This window comes from Vicugna pacos, chromosome 22 (assembly GCF_048564905.1).
Source record: "Vicugna pacos chromosome 22, VicPac4, whole genome shotgun sequence".
NCBI lineage: Eukaryota > Metazoa > Chordata > Mammalia > Artiodactyla > Camelidae > Vicugna > Vicugna pacos.
Window position 1 is genome coordinate 7,281,173 of NC_133008.1, and position 18,185 is coordinate 7,299,357.

At 55.1% G+C, this 18,185-nt stretch overlaps 1 protein-coding gene across 2 annotated transcripts in view; it reads left to right on the forward strand.

The window, feature by feature from the left end:
* ADAMTS2 (ADAM metallopeptidase with thrombospondin type 1 motif 2) overlaps window positions 1-18,185 on the forward strand; it is a 204,629-nt gene that overhangs the window by 142,093 nt on the left and 44,351 nt on the right. Inside the window, exons 5-6 of one of the 2 annotated variants that reach the window (XM_072947118.1) lie at window positions 132-215; window positions 16,512-16,668. In XM_072947118.1, the coding sequence (XP_072803219.1) occupies window positions 132-215; window positions 16,512-16,668 (241 nt within the window). The remainder of the gene's footprint in view (window positions 1-131; window positions 216-16,511; window positions 16,669-18,185) is intronic. The other variant, XM_072947119.1, reaches the window with a different exon arrangement.

Consider the following 18,185-nt stretch of genomic DNA (forward strand, 5'->3'; position numbering starts at 1 on the left):
GGCCCCAGGGCTCCGGCCCGGAGGCTGGCTGGCTGGGGATGCTGTGGGCCAGGCCAGGGCTGGGCCTTCCCCGGGCCTGTGCCTTCTCCGGGCCTGTGCCTTCTCCTGACACGTCCCTGGTTGCCTTTCAGGTTAATGAGATTTACCACGACGAGTCCTTGGGGGCCCACATCAACGTCGTCCTGGTGCGCATAATCCTGCTGAGTTACGGGAAGGTGAGTGAGCAATGCGGGCCGGCGCCTTCCAGACACACCAGGGCCCCAGCCCTGTGCAGGGTGAACGGCGCCAGGCAGTGAGGCGCAGGCCTCCACGGAAGGCCCTTCTGTGGGTTCACAGCCGCCCTGTCTCTCCCTGGCAGCCTGTGGCTCCTTATAACGACGAACTTGTGAGCCATGCCCACTCGCCTTTCAGCCCCACCCCTCCTTTTAAAATTTGGGTTTTGTTATTATTCAGGTGTGGTGAGGCCAACAAATCAGGAGGCGACTGTCATGGGAAAGACAGTTTATTACTCACAGATTCTGGACACGCAGGGCCACACAGGGAAGCTCCGGGGTCGGTCAGGAGGCCGAGGGAGGGAGAGGGACACTGTGGGCAAGCACTTCTACTGTCGTTTCCACAGGAAGGACCAGGTGAGGCAGGGGTAAGCAGGCTTCGGAGTGGCCAGCGTGAACCGTTTCAGTGGGTTCTGGGGCATCAGGGCTGCCCCTCGTTGTCTGGTACCTGGTCCTGGGGGATTCGCACAGGGGACCGTGGGCTGGAGTGCGGAAGCCCGATTAAGGAGGCGGTTGGGCCTGTGGACTCTGGGTTGGTTGGTTTGCACTGGAAGGAAGAGCATGTTCCAGAGTGAGCTGTTTATCATCTGTAAGAACTGACTAACCCTGGGACGGTCAGCAAGGCCCTGGATGGCAAAGTGTCAGAAACACGAGGGTAACACACCCCTCACCTTGACTCCTGCTCACATCTTCAACCAGTGTGCTCCTCTTCTCACGCCACGTCACCTCTGTTCTAACTGAGCGTTCTTGCCCTTTGTACCTCCCTTTGCTGTCAAACTTGCAACCATCTTTCCTAGCAGCACGCGTGGGTCTATGCAGCAGAGGGAGAAAGCCCCCAAGACACACTGACCTGAGATGGAAAGATAACAGGGTGCCTGAAAGGAGAGCTGGTGAGGAAGGAAGGAGCCCCGTGGTGGCAGCCAGTGTGGACTGAGCAAGTGCCTGGGTCAAGCACCTCAGAAGAATTTTACACGTATTGACTCAATCCCAGGACAGATGAGGAGATGGAGCTATGTCAGTCCCATTTCACAGATAAAGACATTGAGGCTTAAGGCAGTTCAGTGGCTTGACAAGTGAGTGGCCAGTGGCATTTGGCTCCTTGGGAGTCCAGCTTCTCACCTTGGCAGCCAAATTCTAGAGTCCATGCTCTGACCTCACCAGTATGAAGAAAGTTGGGTCATAATAAGACCAGGCATGGTAATTACATGAAGGGTTAACTCTTCTACTCAAAGAAAGAATCTGAGTCTCAGAATAAAATCAAACAGCACACAATGTACAAGGCCTGCAGTATAGAAATGACAATGAAGGACACTGGCTGGACGAATTCCAGCAACAGTGGACCTTGAACCCACTCTTTTTACCTAGAAAGTATGTCACTGTAAAATGCTGGAAGCAACCACAGTGAAGATAGCAGTCACGGTCCTTCACACACCCCACTGAGAACATAAAATACACGAGAGCAGACAGTCAGACGTGGGATAAATTAGCAAAAACCTAACTGCATGAGTCTTTCATACCCTTTTCAAGGACCTTTAACAAATTACATTTTAAATGGCATAGGAGTTTCTAATAATATAATGAATAAAATTAAATTAGCAGTTATATAATTTTTCCCCTTGCTTTATAGAAAGATGTGCCTTCCTTTTGAGGAATCATAGAACACTTTAAAATTATGAAAGTACTTCAGGTCATAAAGAAAATTTAGTAAGTTTTATACAGCAAAGCCTGTTTGGCCTATTCCCTGACTCAGTGCTCTAAAACTAGGTGGAAGGGACAGATAAAACTAGGTGGAAAATCCAATCTCTTTGAAAATTTTTTAAAAAATCCTGGGAAGAAGAATATTACGGTGTCAGTTGCAGACTATTGGAAAAACTATGGGGTGCGGCCAAAGCTGAATCCAGAGGCAAATTCTCAGGTGCTTTCCAAACAGTGCAAATGAAAACAAGTTACCCTTATATTCAACCCATTAGGTTGGAACAGATGTCAACAAGCACCCAAAACCAAAACCCTAAGGAAAGCAAAAATAAGAAAATAGTTCAGAGAAAGCAGAAATCAAAAGATTAGAAACTAGAAAAAAGAAACTATAGGATCAGTGAAGAAGAGAGCCTTGGGGAAAAGCAAGCCTCTGGCATATTTAATCTAGAAAAAAAGAGAGGAAGCACAAACTAAAAGATTAAAGAGAGTGCATATAATGTGACCCTCAGTGGGATGCTCGTCCTGGCAGAAGGGAAAGCATTTGGGGCCAGTGCTGCCCTAGGCAGCTGTTGGAAGGTCTCCATTTGAGCTTTCTTTCCATCCTTCCACTCAGACGCCCAGTGGAGGTCAATGCAGGAAGGATGTGCTCACCTTCCTCTGCAGGCGGGCAGGCAGGAGGGCTGGGAGGGTTCCCGAGCCCTCTGTTCAGGTTTGTGGCTGTGCACTGTAGGCACGCAGACACAGGGGAGGGAGGGCTGGGGCCACTGTGCTCAGGGACCCAGTTCCAGCCTCCATTCACAGGCAACGGTCTTTTGAGTGTCCGTTGACTTCCCCCATCCCCAGCTGCTCCACCATCGCCATGTTCCCCATCCCTCCCCATCCCCAGGCTGGGTCCTTCCAGTCCTTCCATTCCAGCCTGAGGCCCCCTCCTCGGGATCCTCTGGTGGCGGAGGGATTTTTCTGGCCTGTGGCATGAGGGATGGGCGTGGTTATATCCAACCCCCTCCCCACTTTCTGCCGCTGGAGAGGGAAGACGGGAAACTCCAGGCTGTGGGGGTAGGAAGGGGAAGAGGTTCACCGAGTGGTCCAGGAACTAAAAATGGAAGTTCGGAAAATGTGCACGGTTCACTGCTTACCAGCGCTGGCAAAGCTTTGGCTCTTACTTGGGCTAGAAAGAATCTGCCTCCTCCCCAGTGTGGGTCACTGGGATAGACAAAGGCCTGGAAGGTTCTGTGCTAAGCTGTCCCCTCCCGAAGCTGTTTCTTCTTCTTCTTTTTTCTTTAAGTGTCACAGGCAGGTAGAGACCTGGTAGAAACCAGGTAGAGAACCTGCAGGTGAGATTTGGAGAATCTCTGGGTCAGGGACCTGGAGGTCCCGGGAAATCAAGGATTTCCTGGGGAAATGCGAATATTTCAAAACTGACTCCCCAAAATGTAGGAAATACCAATAGTAGCCCCATAACCATGGTGGGAACTCAAATTCTTCACTATTTTCAAGGTTACCTTAAAATTACCTAGTGACTGTAGAGTCAGATCATCTATTTTTGAGTGCCTTCTTATTCATTTGCAAGGAATAATTAAGTAAAAATAATACAGTGCTGTATAAACTGTTTCAGAATACATACATAAATGTGTTGTGAAATGTGCCCAACTTGTTTTTATAGCCAATGTGATTCCTCCACTCAGAGCTGCCAAAGGTAGCGTATCTAAGACAAAGTAGAGACCTGTTTCACTTCTAAAAAGAGTAAAAAAGTCCTGAGGCTTTAAGCATTTAACTCCATAACGCATAAAGAGGAACTCCCACCATGATAAAATAGGGTTTATCCTGGGAACGTGATGATCGTTTAATATCAGAAATGGTCGATCACATCCATTTGCCTAATGACAGAAGTTGTTTTCTAACAGATACTTTCTGAGGGTTTTTGTGAGCCCAGTGCTGTGCTCTGTCACTGGCAGGGTCCCTGACCTCGGGGGCTGCTTCTAGCGCAGAGGTACCGACAAGGAAACGATTACAACCTAGGGCTCAGGGACGCAACGGGCAAAGGTGGAGCAGACAGTCCTTACTCAGAGGTGACTTTCAGCCACGAGGAGGGAGTGGAAGGGGGAAGAGCTAGCACAGGGAAGTTTCACGCTCAAAAGCAGGAGGGGAGAGTGAGCAGGTTGTGTTGGAGGAACAGAGCAGCTGTTCTCTGACTGAGGGGAACCACACAAGAGGGAAACAGCAGGTGCTGATACTTGAAGAAGCCAGAAAAAGCAGATCATGAGGGCCCTGCAGGTCGTGCCAAGGGGTCTGGTTTTCTCCCAAGGGCAGTTTCCAGCCGGAAAGTGACACTTTCTGATTTGCATTTCTCAGAAGATCCCTGGGCCCCTGCGCACAGGCTAGAAGAGTGCGGCCACCATCAAAGGGAGGACCAGGGTGGGCTGTACAAGGACCGTGGCTGCAGTGGGGAGAAAGGAGGGAAGGTGTGAACTTGAGGAGCCAAATCAGGAGCGGATGGATGCTCCATGGACAAAGGTGGAGACACACTGAGTCCATGCCTTGGGCAGCCTGGCAGATGATAATGCCGACCCCTGAGATGGAGAGCGCAAGACAGGAGGCAGTGGCAGGGAGAGAAAGGAGATGAGTTCAGTTGGGATGAGTCAAGTTTGAGGTGCCTTGTGCATCCCAGCGGGACAGCCAGGGAGACGCCGGCACAGGGCTCTGGAGCCCGGAGAGAAAAGATGAGAGTCATTTGCAAAGGCATGGATGGGGGTGCACAGGGAGCACCCCGAGCCGGGGGTCCCCTGTGGAAGAGCCCCAGGAGCCCCGACTCTGAAGGCACCGGCTGGACGAGGGAAATGATCGGTTCTGTAGGAACTGACAAGGGATCTCCTGGTTTCTAAAGGTCTGTGAAAACTAGTAACAGATGGTAGCATGACAACCAAAATTTTATTTAAAGGTGGAAAAAAGAAACGTGTCCCTAAAAGTGTTGTGCAGGGCTGGTCCTCAGGAAGTTCACAGACGCTTACACAGGAGAACAGAGAGGGGTCCATGGGCACCTGAGTCTGGGAGATGCTTATGAAGCACAGGAAAACAGGTCTTCCTGCTGGCATAGGAAAAAAATAAAAATAAATGAAGAGACATGCTGTTCTTTATGGAAAGACTGAGTATAGTAGAAGTTGCTTTTTCCCAGATGATTAATAATAATAATAATAATAATAATAATAATAATAATAATAATTGGAAACTTGATGAAATGATTCTGAGATTCATCTAGAAGAATAAGCAGTCGAGAATGGCTGGGGAAGCCTTGAAAGCCAAGCAGGAAACACGGAAGTGAATTAGCGATGCAATTAACTGAAGAAACACAGGATTGAACTGACATAAGCAAGCACTGAAGAAACCAACAAATGGTGAAAAAAGAGAGAGAGAGAAAGCACTGAACTTTACTATTAATCAAAGAAGTAAAATAATTTACCATTTTTAAAGCATGAGCTGTGTTGGGATTAAGAAGAAGGGTTTACTGCTGATCTGGGTGAAGGAAGCCGCGGGGTCTAGTTAAATAAATTGCAGCATGTCTGTGGCCTGCCAGTTGATCCCATTTTCAAAACATGTTTAAGGGCTTTGGGGAATGGTTACAGCATAAAGGCAAGTTTGTTTGCTTTTTGGAAAAACGGGATGTATGTTTACAGGAGTATGATCTCAATTCTGTGTACAAATATGTGCACAGAAGGGGCCGAAGGGACGCCTCAAATGTAAACAGCACTTAGCTCTGGTGAGTAGGTCATGGATTTTCATTTTCTCTGTACTTTACTGAATTTTCTTAGTTTATCATTATAAGCATGTTTTTAAGTAATCAAAATGGTGCATTTTTAATGATGAAAAAAGGGTTTCTATTTCAGAAAATCTTTTTAGAATGGTGGCATCCAAGCAATCTTGTTTAACTGAATGCTAACTGCAGGGGCTCCAGTGGCACGCCACACGGCTCTGTCGTGTCCAGCGTTTTAGTCCCGGTCTGAAGGAGGACGCAGAAAGGACTCCACACTCTGGCTTGGCACCTCTTCTCTGTGGTGGCTTGGAAGCAGCTGGGGAGGGATCTGCGTTCGTCTGCCCTGTGGCTGGGTCTGGGGGCTTTGTCACCTGAGTGTCTACGAGACTTCAGGCAAGATATCTTGGCCAGAGTGAGGATGTAGGGTGCCACAGGTACATGGCTTTACCTGCAGGGGAGGCTGCGTTATCCAAGTGTGCAGGCACCTCTGTCATGGCCATGGCCAGTCTGGCCCCTTCCCCTTATGTGCTGCCTCGTAAGGAGGGATTCTGCTTGGCCTGGGCCGTGTTGATACCCTCCGAGTCCCCCGTAGGCAGAGTTGGGGTGAGGACACCTGGCACAGACTCCACTGTGAGGCTGCAGCCTGCTCTCCTGGGGACAGTATGGAGGCGGGCAGGCCACGGGGCAGCCTGCAGCCCACAGCCAGCAAGACAGGCAGCCAGAGCCCACTGGGCAGTGGGGCAGCTTCAGTGAGACCAGGATCCATAGAGTGAGAACCAAGAGGGCACAGGGGGACCAATGCCACCCCCTTGCCTCCCTGACTTCCCGCTGGGAGGGAGTTTGGGAATCACTGATGGTGAGGAGGCAGGGAGAGCATGGAGCTGAATGTGCGCCTTCAGGGCTGAGCCGACAGAACCACTGCACCCCCGCGGGGCTGGGCAGACTGGCCTCAGACCTCTGCCGATGACCTCAGAGGGGCCAGGTTAAAGGACGTACCAGGATGTGGGGTTAGATCTCCATGCCCATCCCCAGTCCCCATGGCCTGGCGGGGAGGGAACATGCTGCTGCCCCTCTGCTAGTCCCCAGGGATGCAGCAGGGACCCCTGGTCTCCTGTAGCAGAGCCCACCCCACACTTCTGCCCACCTTCTCCCACCTCCCTGCCCCACCTGTCCCTCAGAGGCCATGGGGGAGGTTGGCGCCCATCAGGGCCTCTGTGTATGAGGGATTCCAGAAAGTTATAGGGCCAGTCTGTTGCATGGTCCTCCTCCAGCGAGCTGCAGGATTGTGGGGGGTGTGGAGTCCAGGGTGCGCATCGCGCTTTCCCTGGGAAGGCCACGCTGCAGAAGCACCGACGGCAGGGGAGGAGAGGCAGGGAGAGTGAGGAGGACACGGCAGGCCAGCCACACCCCGCAGGGCTGGCATCAGACATCCAGATGCGGAGGGACCGGGGTCCCACCCGCTGGCCCTTCATCTCCAGGAACAGAGTGGTCTGCACCCCAGCACAGAGTGTGGGCACCCAGGGACGGCATGGGGGAGTGGCTGTGGGCTCAGGAGCAAGACAGATGGGAAAGGAGGGGCCGGTCCGCTGACCTGGAGCAATCAGTCAGTCTGCAAGGGACAGCCCGTGGGGAGCAGCTGCCAGGGCCGAGGGCGCCAAGGCAGACGCACAGAACGCCTCCACGCCGAAGGTCACGTCGCTGACTAGTGTCTCTGTAAGCACCTTTAAAAGGAATTGCTAGAAAAAGGAAGTGTGACCAAAACCCAAGATAACTCCGGAATACCAGCCCCAACTTTTTAATCACTAAATTCCATCGACATAAAATCACTCCATCAAACGTCGAGAGAAGTTTCCTGTTTCTGTACTTGTCTCATCCTGGGCGGTGTCAGTCAGTGTCCACGGGTCGCAGACTCCACGTGGCACAGCGCTGGGGGTGAGACCCTGATTTCAGGTCTCTGGGGACCTCGTGGGAAGTGGGAGAGCAGAGAGATGCAGAGCAGATGGAGCCTGGGACCTGCCTGCTCCCGGGGCTGGAGCACGTGAAGCCACGAGTAAACAAGAGCACCACAAAGGACAGAGGACACAGGGTGCCCTGGACGGGGTGGCCGGGCTGGTGACTGCCTGGCTGGGGTTCACAGAGAAACAGTGAGCCCTACTTGTTCTAGGAAATACGGGGGTGTAGGGGTGGGCCCCCTGGATGGGGGTCAGGGAGCAGAGTCGGGCTCACGTGGAGGATGAATTCAGTGAGCACACATTTCCTGTCAGTGAGCCAGTCCCCAGTCCCTGGAAGGACTGAAGCACAGAAAAACCACGGTGACTAGCCTGGACCTCTGCCAGGAGAGGTCCTGGGGGACCCTGGGGGCTGCGAGGCTGAGGCTCAGACTTGGGGCTTAAAGTGGCCCAGGTATGCAGGTCCTGTTATTTATTCCAAACCGTGATGGAAATAGACCCGCTTCCGCGGGCTCCACTCCCCCGTGCTGTCCCCAAGGCTCCCGTGGGGATAAAATCTGTAACACTTGCGCGAGTGACATGTTGTTTGTCTTCTAGCTTATGAGAAGCCTCTGAGTTATCTCAAGTTTTTCCTAAAACAACATTTTTCTCCATTTCTTAAAAAGAAAAAAAACAGCCACCCAGCAGAAGAAAAGAGATGATCTTATTTGCACACTGTGCCATCAGCCAGGGAGCAGAGCATCGCGACACTGAGGGTTGCATAGCAACCGGCTTTTCAGTTGAGTTTTTGAGAAGGCACCAAAGCTACTGAACTGTTCTCACTTTAAATATTTCCTAAGATGTTGCAAATCAAAGCAGATGGAAATCAGAGGCTTGGGGACGAAGAACATAAGGTGTCTTGTTGTGAAGGCCAGGTCAAGACAAAGTGTGGAACGCTCTTAGGACTCCTTCAGCGTCGGAGGGGAAGGGCCTGAGAAATGCTGACTGTGAGTCTCTTAATGGGAAGCAGGAGCAGAACGCGCTGCAGCAGGGCTTACTGCTTGTCCCAGGCCACCGCCTACTGCTCTGGGCCTCAGCTTCCCCACCTGTGTGAGGGGCACACCAGGGAGAGCCCCCTGGTCTCCCCAGAGTCTGGGTCCCAACCCCCACCCTGATGGGGGCCAGGCACGGCGTCCAGCCGGGACCCCCCTCCTGGGCCAGACCCTCCAGGGTCCAGAGGAAGCAGTGGGGCCAGATGCTCCCCACGGGCCTGAGTCGGGAAGGTTCGTGCGGAGAATCCAGCACTCCCTGGGAGCTTGGCTGTCTGTGGAAATCGCTTTCCAGCCTCCGGGAGGATGTCTAGAATGTGTCTTGATGATACGAGAGTCCTGGGCGGAGAAATAAGGATCACGCCTTCCAGTCCTCTAGTCCTCACTGGCGTTGGGGTTTGCGAGGCCTGTCACATGGTGGGGTTCAAGCTCTGGGTACCACTTTGCACGCCAGAGCTGCAAAGAGATGACCCTCACCTCGGGGGAGCCCACCTGCACCCAGCTGGAGGGCGTGGTGTTCATTCTGGCCCTTTTGATCGTTGTGGGACGTTCAGCAAGTCACTGAGCTTTAGTGGCCCCTCTAAGATGAGCACACATGAGCAGTGACAGCAGTTAACAAGGGTGTTCGTGCAAGTTGCGGCCTGCAGTGCCCTCTTTGGCTCAGGCCCTGTCTGCAGCCCCGCGTGTGACCTCGCCCTCTTCACCCTCACAGCAGCGCTCTGGGGCAGCCACACCAGCACCCTCCCCTGACGGGTCAGGTGGGTGACCTGCTGGGGTCACACAGCGGTGAGACGCTTTGCTCAGGGGAGGGCGGGCCAGGCTGGGGAGCCCGCGCTCCAGGTGCCTTGGCTGTGCTCCCCTCGGGGGAATCTCCTGTGCCAGTGGTTCCCCCTGGAGGGTGATTTTGCTGCCTCATTGACCCCAGGGATGCTCCTGGCATCTAGCAGGTGGAGGCCAGTGCACAGGACAGCCCCCAGCACAGAGAGCCACCTGGCTCCACATGCCAGCAGCGCCGAGGTCAAGGAGTACACTCGGCTGTCTCGAACCCAGCAGGTCTGGACTCCACGTGCACACGCTGTCCTGTTCTGTGTCTTTGGGAGGCCGGGTTGGGCTGGAGACTCTCTGGGGTCAGGGCTGTTGAGAAGAGTTCGGTGGGCTGCGGCCGGATCCCTGGGACACGGCCGAGGGATGACGACAAGGGTCGCCGTGGGTACTGACGGCCGTGGACAGAGCACCTGAGCTCCGAGCTTGGTGCTGCTTGTGCCCGCTTTGCGGATGGGGAGCCCAGGACAGTGAGGGGACGTGTCCAAGCACACGGAGCAGATGAGGCGGGAGCCTGCCTCCAACAGCAGGGCCGGAGCTGCCAGCGCGCCCGCCTGTCCCCGCAGGGGCCCTGGTGGGCGGGGCCTGCGGTCTGCGGGGCTCCCCAACATGCAGGTGAGCCTGCGGCGCCTCCGAGCGGCGGGTCCCTCCTTCCCCCGTCTCCTTGACCCAGAGAAGGAAACGCATAAATAATTCAGCTCTTTCTGGAGCAAACAATGGAAATGTCAGAGGGCAGTGATTGGAACAGAACTTTCTGTGAGGTTGTAATTGATTTACTTAGGGTGGGACCCCGAGGCTGTCTCAGGCCTCTGTGGTCCCCCTTGACCCCCGTGCCCCCAGCATCTCAGATCCCCAGCAGCTGTGGGATCTGGCAGCCGTCAGAGCCCCCGAGCCCCTAAGCCCCTGTTCCTGAAGCAGCAGCGCCCCCTGGTGACCACGTCAGTGTTCGCCCTTCCTATTTTGTCCCCTGAGCACCTTCACAGGTGGCATGGCTTCCACGCCCACCTCCACCTCTTTCTAGCGGTGGGACTTCGGGTGAGTTACTTCTATTATTTAAGATACTGTTTCTCAACCTCAAAATAGCATAATAACAGCACCTATATCTTAGGGCAATTATACAGTTTAAATTAGGTGACACACATGAACCCAGAGCCCAGTGACTTGCTTATAGTGAGCCCGGCCACCACCCAGCCCCAGGGTGCGGAAATGCCCCATTTACTGTAGAAACAGCTCCATGCACCACCCCACTGCAGTTCGCTCTGGGCAGCTGGTGCCTGTGGCTCCCTCTGGAACAGAGAGGCTGGTCCTGGGGCGGCCCCCTTGCTGGCCCGGGGTGCTGCCCCCTGGAACACCATGGCCCTGGGTGCAGTCCCCAGCCCAGCACAGGTTGGGGGGAACAGGCAGAGTCATACAAAAGGCCAGTGCGGAGAAGGGTAGGCAGCCAGGAGGCAGAGAGATGCCTCTGGGGCTGGGAGGAAAGCAGATGACCACAGTAAGCTGGGTGTGAGAATCTTTAATTGCAACAGGCAACTCTCTCAGCCTCCCTCCATCACTCCTGAGGGAGAAATAGACTCATCTCTTGTCCTTGCTCCAGCAAGGGCTACAGCTCACGTGCTGCGTGTGATACACAGCAAAGGCACAGGGCAGGGGGTCTGGGTGCCCCACAGAGCAGGGCCCATCTGAGGGCTGTGGATGTGGGCCAGGTGGCACAGGAGTCAGCGGGGATCCCACTGGAGCCCAAGTGACCCACGTGGGCACCCAGACCTCCCTCCTCGGCCCCCTGCCTGGACATCTGTCTGTGAGGAGCCCTCTAGGGCAGGCAGAACCTATGGGAAGGCTGGCGGCTCTCAGGAAGTGGGAGGAGGAAGTCAAGGAAAGGTTGGGCCTGGGGTGCAGGAGGCAGGAGTTCGTGGCTGGTGTTTTGGGGACTGCCACCAGGCAAGCCTGCTTCAGCCGGCTTTCGGTCCTTTTGAACCTCTGCTCCACTGACCTGACTTGAGTCCCAGGCTGGCCCTGGACTGATCCCCCAGGGGCTGCACCCCAAGAAGCAGGAGAGCTCCCCAAGGAAAACCCCCTCCAAGAAGCAGCCTGTCGCTTGTGAAGGGAGCGAACTGGGCCCCCAAGGAATGACCCCTCGCCTGTGTCTGTGGCACTGGGGACCCCACCTCCCCCAGCAGGTGTGCGGCCCTCTCCCCCTGCCTCCCCCTTGCCAACAACCATCCTCCCTCACCCGCCGGCCCAACACTTCTCTTGTCTCCTGCAACCCCGTGGTCCCGGCTCTGCTGACATTGCACCAGCCGACTCCCCCATCCATCTCAGCGGCCATGCTGCCTCCCTCCCAACTCCTTCCTCACTGACTCAGGGAGCTCTTTCTAAAATGCACGTGGCTCTGGCACCTGCCACGTGGCACAAGATGGGTGCCGGGTAATAGACTGGCCCCTGGGCACCCTGCACCCTCCTGAACGCTCCAGACCCAGCAAGGGCGAGGACCCCAGCTCTTAGCTCCTTTGTGGCCACTGAGATGGGCCAGAACCTTGAGAAAGCTGGGACCTGAGCAGAGAAATAGGAAGTACCAGCATCTTGGCAGCTTGGATGCCCAAACGCTGACATCACCCTCCTCCTCCACCTCTCGGGATCCCGTCTGGGTCACAGGCTCCCAGGACCCAGTGCGTGGCCGTGTTTCCCTTGATCTGCCTCCCCAGGGCCACCTGGTCCTGGTGTAGCCCCTCGGAGCCCTTCTCTCTGCCTCTTCCCTCCAGGAGTCTCCTTAGAACCCAGTAGCTGAGAGGGGGTCCCAGACAATTTCTGCTCTGGGCCCTGCAGCACAAACCCCGTGGGGCTGGAGGATGCAAGCGACAGGCTGCTTCTTGGAGGGGGCGAGGGAAGACAAGGCAAAAACAGAACGCAAATCAATATTGCAATAAATTATCCTGCCGCAGCCGTGGGATCACATCGGCTGCCGAGGGGTCTGGGAACCTGGATTGAACCCAGGAGAACCTGGTGTCTGGGAGGCAGGAGGCCCTGGCCAGTGTGCCGGTGTCGGGTCCAGCCTGGAAGGGCCTTTATTCCGGGGTTTTCAACCTGGTGACCTGAGGGATGTGTTTTCTTTTGTTCACGTAACTTCCTGTAATTCAAGTTGACACGAACTACAAGGTGGGCTGCTTTTGTAAAATCCAGATTTCGGGATTGGCCTGAGAATTCCAATCTGGCAACCCCTCTGTTCTTACAGGCCAGTGAGGGTGGCGCTGAGGGACGTCTCCCCTTGAGCTGGGTGTGGGCCCCTTGGTTTGCCGCAGTCCTCACCACTCCTTATCACCCCACTTTCTTTGTCAGAACAGGGACATAATCTTCTGTGCCCTTACCCCTTCTAAACTGGCAGATAAACAGGACTCGTTTTTCTTAGCACCAGCCTGCCTCACTGACTCACATCTCCAGCCTTGCCCTGTAGGCATTTGAGTTTGCAGCGCCCTCCCGGCACCTCCCACAAGCCCACCCCCTGAGCAGTCGGGCCTCTCGCTCAGCCCCCAGCCCCCAGCCTGCTCACTCTCATCCTGTCTCAGCCTTTGGCTCCATGGCCTCATTCCTACTCCCTGGCCCTGACACAGTGTGTCTTTTCTGGCTGGACTCTTGACCCCTCCTCAAAGATGGGACCAGCATTCCTCTCCCACTGGTGTGGGACATACCAGCTGAACCCTGCAGACCAGCCACCGGCTTTCATCTGCCAGCCAGTGCCCTCAACTGGCTGCCCGGGACTCTCCAAAGGGGAAGCCGCTGCTCCAGCTCTTTCAGCTGCAGCTGACAATAGCACAACTTAAACTGACTTCCTGACACCAGTGAGTGAGACACATCTCAGCCGCAGGCAGCCCAGGGTGGCCCCTGCTGAGCCCGCTCCTCCCCTCGAGTGTGGGCGGAGCTGAGATTTGCTTACAGGTGGACTGTGGCTTCTGTCTTGGACGTGCCCTCTCTTGCTGTCTCTTGGGTCACTCACGATGGGGGAAGCAAGCTGCCGTGTGTGGCTGCTCTGTGGTGAGGTCCAGGTGGGCTGGCAAGGAACCCTGGGTTCCGCAGCCCAGGAGGGACTGAATTCTGCCAGTATCCGCGTGAGTGAGCGTGGGAGTGGGGCCTCCCCGGGGGAGCCTTCAGATGAGACCGCCACCCCAGTCTCGGCTGCTGGCAGTCCCGTGGGAGACCGTGAGCCAGAGGACTGCGCTAAGTTGCCTTGGGATTCCTAATTCACAGAAACCGTGGGATAATATGCATTTGGGGTTTTTCAGACCATAAAGTCTTGGAATAACTGTTGGTGATAGGTAACAGACGGGCCCGTGGTAGGCTGGTCTCAGGCCTGGGTGAGCCAGGTGGTTGTGTGGGGACACCAGGAAGCGGCCTGTCTGCAGCCCGGGCCCCGCTCTCTCTGTGCTGGCTTCCTCCTCGGCTGGGGCCTCCTCCCGGGGTGGCAGCTCCAGGCTCGATCTCACACTGTCCCCCCTCCTTGGCCCCAGCCGCCATGGTGCTGGGGAAGTGCAGGGTGGGACTGGCTGGGCCCGAGCCCTCCGGCCCCACAGCGGGGTCAGGTCCAGATTGATGGGAAGGTGGGGGGAGTTTTACCAAAGGGGACTGGGCTGCTGGTGTCAGCAGAGCACAGGCAAAGATAACTGCAGGCCGCAGGACCTGAACTGTCCCAGTGCGTGGAACTCAGAACCTGGCAGGTGTGCAAGTCCATGGTGGGGAACAGTCTCCTGACCTTCGGACTGAGAGACCTGGCCCTGAAGGAGACAAGGCCCTGTTCATTGGTGGTGGCCTCGCCAGGCTTTGGGAGGGGCGGGGGAGTCCCAGTCCAGGGGGGGCTCTGAGGCCATCCTCAGTGAAGTGGTCGTCAGTGGTCTGCGTGATCACCCTCTAACCAGGGCTCGGGGTGGCCACCTTCAGCTCGGTAAAATCCAGCCACCTGCCCCAAACTCCAGCACCACAGCAAAGCCACCCACGAGGGCCACTGCCTTCTTGTTCCACCCAAAGGTCCTTCCAGGAAAGGTGACCCTTTCATTCAGTCCCTCCTCCAGAGCGGTGGCCTCTCAAGGTTTTCTAGAGGCAGCGATCACGTGGTAGGGTCTCTGGCTGACCCCCAGGGGTCTGGCTCGGATGTGAAACAGATGCCATGTCCCCTTCCTCTGCCCCTCCTGTGTCCATCAGGGTGGGCAAGGTTGTGCTACAGAAATAAGCAGGCTCCACGTCCCAGCAGATGAGGACAGCAGAAATCGATCTCCTGCTCATGCTGTAAGTTCAGTGTGAGTCAGCAGGGGACTCTGGTCTCACTGTCGCTCAGGGACTGGGTGACAAGGCAGCCACCACCTCGGCATTGCTGGTTCACATGCCAGCAAGGAGAGACCCCTGGAGGGTCTCTTGTGGGCAGTTCAATGCTCGGACCAGGAAGAGGCACACATCACTTTTGCCAGTGGGTCATTTGCCAGAGCTTGTCACAGCTCCTCCCACTCACATGGGGGCACCCAGTCACAAGGGGACAGGCACGTACATCTCTTCCCCTTTCCCAGCATCCTCTGGGCTGCCCACCTCTGTGCCAGTGTCCAGCAGGTCCTGGCCACCCAACATCTCCCTCCAGCCTGCCACTGACTTCATTAGGACTCACTACATCTTGCTATGACAAGTAATCTGATCCCCCAGGAGCACCTGGCTCTGTGCTTCGGACTTGGGAACTGGTCTGCCATCTTGTAAGCCATTGACTTGGGTAACGCACAGGACACCTGGCAGTGGCCAGTCCTCTCTGGCCTTGAATCGTTCTTCCTTCCTCTGCAGCACACTGGCTTACTGACAGTGCCCTGTTACTGATCACTCTCTGCTTGTACACACGGAGAGGATCACGTGGCTCTGCCTGCCGGATACGTTTATGCAAGAGAAGAAAGAAACCAAACGCCTGCTTGTGTGTCTACCAAGGAGTTCTTAGCTCTACTCTGTGGACGGATGTGTCCTTACCGAGGAAAAGAACGTGCCCAGGACTCTGCTCGGAGGGAACCACTTTGGTCGTGGGAGTATGTGGTGACAGCAGAAACCAGAATGCCTGCTGTGAGGACTGTGGAGCGAAAAGGGACGAGTGCCACTTACGGGAGACTTCCTTTTGAGACAATGTGGTGTCTGTTTTATTGGGGGAGGAAGTTTAGGGCAGGGGATTGAATGTAGACTTTGGTTTCAGGCTTCCTAGCTGTGTGACCTGGGGCAAGTTACTTGACCTCTCTGAGCCTCAGTTTCCTGCCTCTCGGAGTGGTTGTGAAGGCTGAATGGGAGAGTGAATGCCAATGCCAGGGTGCAGAGTGGGCTGTGATGCTGCCAGTCCCGCCGCCAGCCTTGGCACATGGGTGCGTGCCACAATCCCAAATGGACCGTGGCTGCTCCCGTTGGCTTCCTGTCCAGGGCTCCTGGGGGAGTTACCTCTACGCTCCTGTCCCTCGTGTGGCTCCCTGCCATTTCTAATGCAGTTTTCCCCTCCTCCTTTGTGTTGTTTTCTGCAAACATCTTCTATCAAGGGGGAAACTCGGGGTTCCCGTCCCTTCTCTGGGCTTGCAGCCCTGCTGGGAGTTGTGTCTCCCCTGCCCTGGGCCCTGACACAACGTGAGCCCTTCAGGGGGAGCGGAGCCCACTGCCTCTGCCTCCTGGCCGGGGCCTGCACGGAGCGGGTGCTGAATAGGACGCAGCGGCCCCGGACGAGGGCGGGGCTGAACGGACGCGTGGAGGCCGTAGACAGCCTCAGAGTTTTGTTCCCATGGCTTACTTGAAATTGTGCAGTGACTTTGTGTGGAAGCTCATGCAGGTGTGCGTGAGCGGGGAGCCTTTCCATCCACTCAGGACAACGGAGCCAAGAGGGAGGGGTGTCTTGAGAGGGCCTGGGCTTAGGGCCATGCGGACCCAGTCCCCAGGAGATGGGGTCTGCTCAGCTCCCACCTGGACCACCAGACGCCCACCCTTGTCTTTCGTCTCTCCCGCCCTGCAGTCCATGAGCCTCATTGAGATTGGGAACCCCTCACAGAGTCTGGAAAACGTCTGCCGCTGGGCCTACCTCCAGCAGAAGCCGGACACCGACCACGATGAGTACCACGATCACGCCATATTCCTCACGCGGCAGGACTTCGGGCCTTCAGGCATGCAAGGTGAGCCTCGCCGGGCGGGAGCCCAGAGGAGAGGGAGACTGGGGATGAGCCCCTGGTCCTGTGAGGGCCGCTGGCAGCCTGGGGCCTGGCTGGGGAAGGGCATCTGGGCAAGGGGGGCTGTGCCAACGGGCTGGGTAAGTGCTGCTGACCTCCTGGCTCTTGAAGACCACCAGGGACTCTGACACCCCCCCCCGGAAGCTGCATCTCCCAGGGGCACAGGGAAGATCAGAGGAAGCGAAATGGGCGGAGTCTGGGGCTGGCGGCCCAGAGACCAGACAGGATCCGAGGCTGGGCTTCAGAGCTGTTTGCTTCCCTTGGTTTTTAAAACACAAATTTGAATAAGTTTGAAAGTTAAGGGGCTGTCCTTAAAAATTCAAACTACATAAAACCAACCGATTTAAAAGAAGAAATTGGAGGGAGGGGATAGCTCAGTGGTAGAGTGCCTACGTAGCATATGTGTGGTCCTGGGTTCAGTCCCCGGCACCTCTGTTAAATTAAATAAATAAATAAACCCAATCCCCCCCCACCGCCAATTTTTTTTAGTAAGTAAATAGAAAGAAGAAATTGACAATTCAACAGTTACAGTTGAAGATTTTAACCTACAACAAGGCACAGGACCATGATAGCCCACCACCCCGTGGATGAATCTCGCACGGGGAGGGTAGAGTGACATAGCCAGGCAGAGAAGACCATAGACTTAGGATTCCATTCATTTCAAATTTGGACATGAGCAAAACTGACCTGTGGTGCTAACAGTCAAGAGAGGGGGAAGGAGGGAGGGAGGTTGGAGGCAGCAAGAAGGGGCTTCTGCAGTGTGGGGGCAGCTTTAGGTTTTGACCAGGGAGGTGGCTCCACAGGTGTCATCCCTTTGTGAGAAGCCGCTGGTTGTAGCCATATGATGGGCGCCTTTTTATGGGCATATATTGAACTTCGAAAGAAAGAGCTTTAACAATCTACATAAAAATGTATGTTTTGGGGAGTGGACTCACTTCACCTCACCCCCACCCTCTACAGGTAGTCATGTTCATTCATTTCAGGTTGATCATTCCAGTGAGCTTTTTAATAAAAATAAGTGCACTTACCTGACAGGTAGGCTGAGTCCTTCCAGCACTTTCTTCCGTGAATTACTGTACGCACTGCCCTGCATCAGACTCTGCTCTCTTAACCTTCAGCTTCTCTCTGCCAACCACTTGTCATATTTGCATAAATAGAAAGACTTCCTAAGTGGGGGAGGGCACAGCTCAGCGGTAGAGCGCGTGCTTAGCATGCACGAGGTCCTGGGTTCAATCCCCAGTAGCTCTGTTAATAAACAAACAAACAAACAAACAAAAACTTAATTACCTCCCCCCAAAAACAAAACAAACATAAAATGAGAAAGACTTATTATGTGACGCCTAATCAGAGGTACAGTTAGTTCGTGTTAACAAAACCTCTCTGAAGCCAGACAGTGGTCCCCTCGGCCACACAGATGGGCACATGGGATGCAGGTGGGGACAGAGGGTGTGACTCCAGGTCCC